The sequence below is a fragment of the Morone saxatilis genome, unplaced genomic scaffold (genome assembly GCF_004916995.1).
Source record: "Morone saxatilis isolate NCDOM2014 unplaced genomic scaffold, NCSU_SB_2.0 Contig16, whole genome shotgun sequence".
Taxonomy (NCBI): domain Eukaryota; kingdom Metazoa; phylum Chordata; class Actinopteri; family Moronidae; genus Morone; species Morone saxatilis.
The window spans coordinates 17,617,172-17,621,739 of record NW_023339718.1 but is presented as its reverse complement, the minus strand read 5'-3'; the positions used below and the strand labels follow the sequence as shown (position 1 = coordinate 17,621,739).

The 4,568-nt window shown below is 41.0% G+C and overlaps 1 protein-coding gene across 3 annotated transcripts in view; it reads right to left on the bottom strand.

The window, feature by feature from the left end:
• fbxo21 (F-box protein 21) overlaps positions 1-3,427 on the bottom strand; it is a 7,749-nt gene extending 4,322 nt beyond the window's left edge. The window contains exons 1-8 of one of the 3 annotated variants that reach the window (XM_035658004.1): positions 3,191-3,427; positions 2,465-2,600; positions 2,096-2,205; positions 1,806-1,927; positions 1,403-1,549; positions 1,013-1,149; positions 783-919; positions 79-258 (exon numbers count right to left, since the gene is read on the bottom strand). In XM_035658004.1, the coding sequence (XP_035513897.1) occupies positions 79-258; positions 783-919; positions 1,013-1,149; positions 1,403-1,549; positions 1,806-1,927; positions 2,096-2,205; positions 2,465-2,600; positions 3,191-3,414 (1,193 nt within the window). In that variant the 5' untranslated portion in view covers positions 3,415-3,427. Of the gene's footprint in view, positions 1-78; positions 259-782; positions 920-1,012; positions 1,150-1,402; positions 1,550-1,805; positions 1,928-2,095; positions 2,258-2,464; positions 2,601-3,190 lie in introns of all 3 variants that reach the window. The other 2 variants (XM_035658005.1, XM_035658006.1) reach the window with 2 other exon arrangements.
• Positions 3,428-4,568: the final 1,141 nt, after the last annotated feature.

Here is a 4,568-nt window from a genome sequence, read left to right as displayed (position 1 = left end):
ACATCTCATTCACTTATTCATTTAATTCTAGAAAACATTCAAATGATTTATTACAGTCAGGTGTTTAGTTTCTCTTACCCTCTTTTGCCGATGTTAAGCAGGTTTCCCACCATCCTGAGCAGCACCTCGGTGGTGCTGATGGCACTGTAGTAGTCTGCCGTCACCTGGTGGCCGATGAGGTACTCGCACTCCTTGGCTGTCAGCTGCTTGCCTTTACCAAAGGCATCAATGTAGACAAAGTCATAGATGTCCTCACTCCTGCAGGAACAAAGTTACATTAATCGAATATGTAAAAATAGCCATCCATCACAAATTATGTTTTAATAACCAAATGTAGGTTTTTGTTATTGCCCACCTACTATCGTTAAATTAAAAGCATGAATAGTTTGGCTGCTGAAGACTAGAGAAGGGGAAAATATTAGCCATGTGCCAGTTAGCATGCACCAATGTAAGTACACAGTATTTCCAATATGGTGGGCTGTTGAAATCATAATGCCCCAGGGTCAGCTGATGCATAGTACGTCCAATTCAAGTAAAACAAACCTGGACATGGAAAGATAAAGTAAAATACAAATATTCCCTATACTACCTTTCACCAAAATCTATTAAAAAACTAGATTGTGTGTTTATACTCAAATAATATGTGGAATATGTGGTTGTTTCAATATAGTTAACTGGTTATTCAAGCTCTGCTCTCCTCCAGAAATGAACAATGTGAATGACAGCTCTACTTTTAGACAGTGTTTAGAGGAATTTGAGAAGCTATTAATTTCTAACCGTACCCTCTTGGTTTTTGGCACCAGCGCAGCAGGAAGTGATTGGGGAAGTTGACCGGTTCCAGCTGAACACCAAGCTTCCGGGCTAATGTCATGTAGAGGACAGAGAGACTTATGGGAATGCCTGTATGGCGTAGTAGCACCTAAATGAAAATCAAGAAGGCCCAGTCAGTTCTAAAATCAAATATGTTACGAAATGATTGAAAAGCGTGTAACTTATTTTATACAAGACCTACCTGGTGGATGTAAGAATTGAGCGGGTTGTAGTAGTCAAACTCGTTGCCTTTGTATTGAAGCTGCTCATACAAGACAGAGTTTAGGGCACACACCACCTGCCTCTGGAGTTCAAAGTCCTCCACGACAAAACAGTCACCTACATCACACACAAGAAATAAAACTTCTTAAGAACTTGGCTGAAAGGGAAAATATGGATCTTGTGAGTTTGCCCAAATATACTGGTATAGATTTTTTTCTTCAACCTCTGCTGGGAATAAAAGCCCATGCCCTTAAGCTTTAAGTGTCCAGTGCTGATGCATTTTGGAAAGAAACAAAAAACTGGGGGCAAGCACAACAACAAGTCCCAAAAAAGCAACTCATTTAGAGTTTCGCTAGTTTTGAAAACCCACCTTGAGCGACACGCAAGCTGGGGTGAGAGGGGTTCTTGATTCTCAGCATCTTCTTCACTTTCTCTGCGATCTCGTCAAGCTGGGCTGATATGCTGTTCAGGGTTACATCAGCCAGTGGGTTACAATACTGATCCACCAGTACAGCACCTACAGGAGGGGGGGGGGGGGGAAGACCGAGAGTGGCAAGGCATAATATAAACCTGCCTGTATCGACTTTAAACAACAAAACACAAACTAAATGTCTACTTGCTGTTGTGCAAGTGGGTTATATTGCTTCTGTGACAACAAACACTATACTAATAAACACTAAGTAACAAAAAGATATCTATTTGTATATACATGTCGAAGCTAAACAGTGCAACTTGAGTTCTTTGGACATTAAGTGTATGCATGTACGCCTCACCCTCTAAAGAGGACTGCTGGTCTGCAGGCTGCTCCAGGAAAATCTTCAAACTCTTCAGAATATTCTGCTGTCTCAGGAAGTAAAGGATTTTCTTTGCATAGTACTTCAATGTCAAGCTTTTCCTAATGGATGGGCACAGAACAGAAGAGAGAGGCATTGGTCCAATGGTGCAGCACAACAAGAGCGTTCAGAATCGCAGGGGATTAACAGGATCAACACAAAAAGCCATTAATGGCCGCAAAATGCAACGTGCTGCAAGTGTCTGACTGTGGGCACAGTGTCGCTCTCACCTCTTGTCAGAGTTGAGTATGAAGAGGAGCTCGTCTTCACAGAAGTGCTCCGGCATCCCAAGTGACTCAATCTCTGCAAAGCTATCTCCCAGCACCTGGCCAACGCAAGGCTGTGTTACAGATCTCTGGGTTAGTTTGGAACATAGAAAAAGCACACAGTTTCTTGAACATGCACCCACACACACACACAAACACACACATCACACACACACACACACAGAAAAGGCCAGCCAATTCACAGAGAAGAGATTTCTAGTTATTCAAATGACGCATCTGCAAAGGAAGTATTTAACTCTGTATTTAACCAAGACTAATGTCACAGCATAGTAATAAAGATAATGTTTCCTCGATTACAAATGGATTACTTACAACTTCTGTGAAGAATCTCTTTGAGATGGATTCCACGGTCCTTCGTATTTGTATACCAACTCTATGGCGTGTTTTGTATTCTCTGAGCCAGTCACAGCACTCATTCTGACGGTAGAACCTCTGCAGTCTGGGCCATCTGTTGACGAAGGCATACAAGTTGTTAGTTCAGCAACACCATTGGCCATGCTCAGAATGAGTTTAGCAGCCTATTGCCTGAAGCAGCATGTGACATGTCTATGAAACAATTTGTCATTCTGCTGCAGACTTGGGTTTTTTCGTTGCACAAAGAAAAGCAATCGGGAGTAGCAGCCAAGTCAGTCAGAAGGAGGGCTTAGCTTTTTGGCAGGAGCAGTACTTTCCTGTAGTTCACAGGCTACATGCAACATTCAAGGTCACACTAATTCATTTTTGGCTGTTCTGGGTAAAATTGAGTACAAGTTGCAATTTGCGAGAGGTTTAAACACTCAGCTTTACTAGCTTCAAAGTTGCCTGCAGAGGAAAAGCTTGCCACCGGCCTGGCGTGATGGTAAATTTGGTGCATCAGCAGAATGTCAGCGGCTGACAGCTGCCTGTGAGTTCGCATTAAACGAACCCAATGAGAGATTCAGGGCTCTTATGCAAGACGGATTCAAAAAGCACAGGGAGACTCGTTTGGGCAGATGGTGGTGAAAACCCACCAGGAGCCAAAACTCCAAAGATATAACGCAACAAAAATAATCATTGCACCTGAGTTTGTACTGATGTCCCCAGACCTTCCCCCTTCCATGGCAAACGTCGTGTAGCCGCTTGCAGCAGCAGGAGACGTTACAAATGTCGACATGTTTGAGGACGGGGAAGCACAGGATGTGTTCGAGCAACTCAGTCGGCAGGTCCGTCAGTTTTTTAGTTTGGGGCTCGCAAATAATCCCATTTAGACTTGGTTGCCCCTCTCCGGCTACATACGTCGCCATCTTTACTGTTTACCCCGATTACCTCATTGCTGAGACACCGCCCCTTTATGGCGCAGGGGGCAGAGCTATGGGCGGGGCATAGGAGGTGTACTCCTTTGTGATTGGTTGTTGGGTCAAGAGGAAAAGGGAAGCTATGCTACCTTCATGCTCCCCGGATACTTAAGATTGTATCTATTTTTTTTTTTTTTCAATTTACAGAATATAATATATTTACAAAGAGGAATGCACATTAAATTCTTCAAAAGTTAAAAGAAATTGTTTTTAGGTACTTAACTTGTTTCACCAGCGGAACAGGTGTTCTCTGTCAGTGTCAATTAGATCTGTCTTCTGCAGAAGATACTGTAGTCAGTTGGTATAACAGAAAACAAATGTATGACTGATAAAAAAAATAATTAGGTTTGCACAACTATTATTTTCATTATTATTTATTCTGTAATTTAAGAGGTCATAGACAGTGCCAGAGATTGTGTTATATCATATTATAATCGATTAATAACTTGATTTTATTTTATTTTTTATTTGATTAAATGGTGCCATACTGTATGAATTCATTAATAAAGTTCATGAAACGTTGCTTGATTCCTTGAGGCCAAATTTCTTATGAAAGTTGAATTTTAAATTTTAGGATGTTCAATCAAAGACAAGCAGATTCTTACGATTGGAAAGTTAGAACTAGGGAATGTTTGGCATTTTTCCTTTACCCTAACAGTTAAAGGATTGTCAAAATAGTTGCAGATAAGGTTCCTGTTGATTGATCGATCGATTAAGCAACTAATCAATTTACTTCTAACAACAATTTCTCCCCTAGAATTTCATTTGTTCTGACTTACCTTTTTAAAATTGTGTTTACTCTAGGATAAAGTGGTCAGAAAGAAAGTCAGGAAGCGAAGGAAAGAAATTGCAGCCAAAGATTAAGCAAATAATTTCAAATATAAACATACAAGTATAATGATAATACAATAAAACATTTTCATCAACGTGTTCGTCCAGATATAGTATTTTAATGTCAGAGCGCGCTGTGAGACAACAGGCTCCTTTCTGTCATCACGTTAAAGTCGTTAATGTGCGCTACTTCTTCACACGTCGTTCCACACGTCCCCCTTCAGACGTCTTCTGCGCACCTTTCTCTTCTTATCTTTCTTATCTTTATCTAT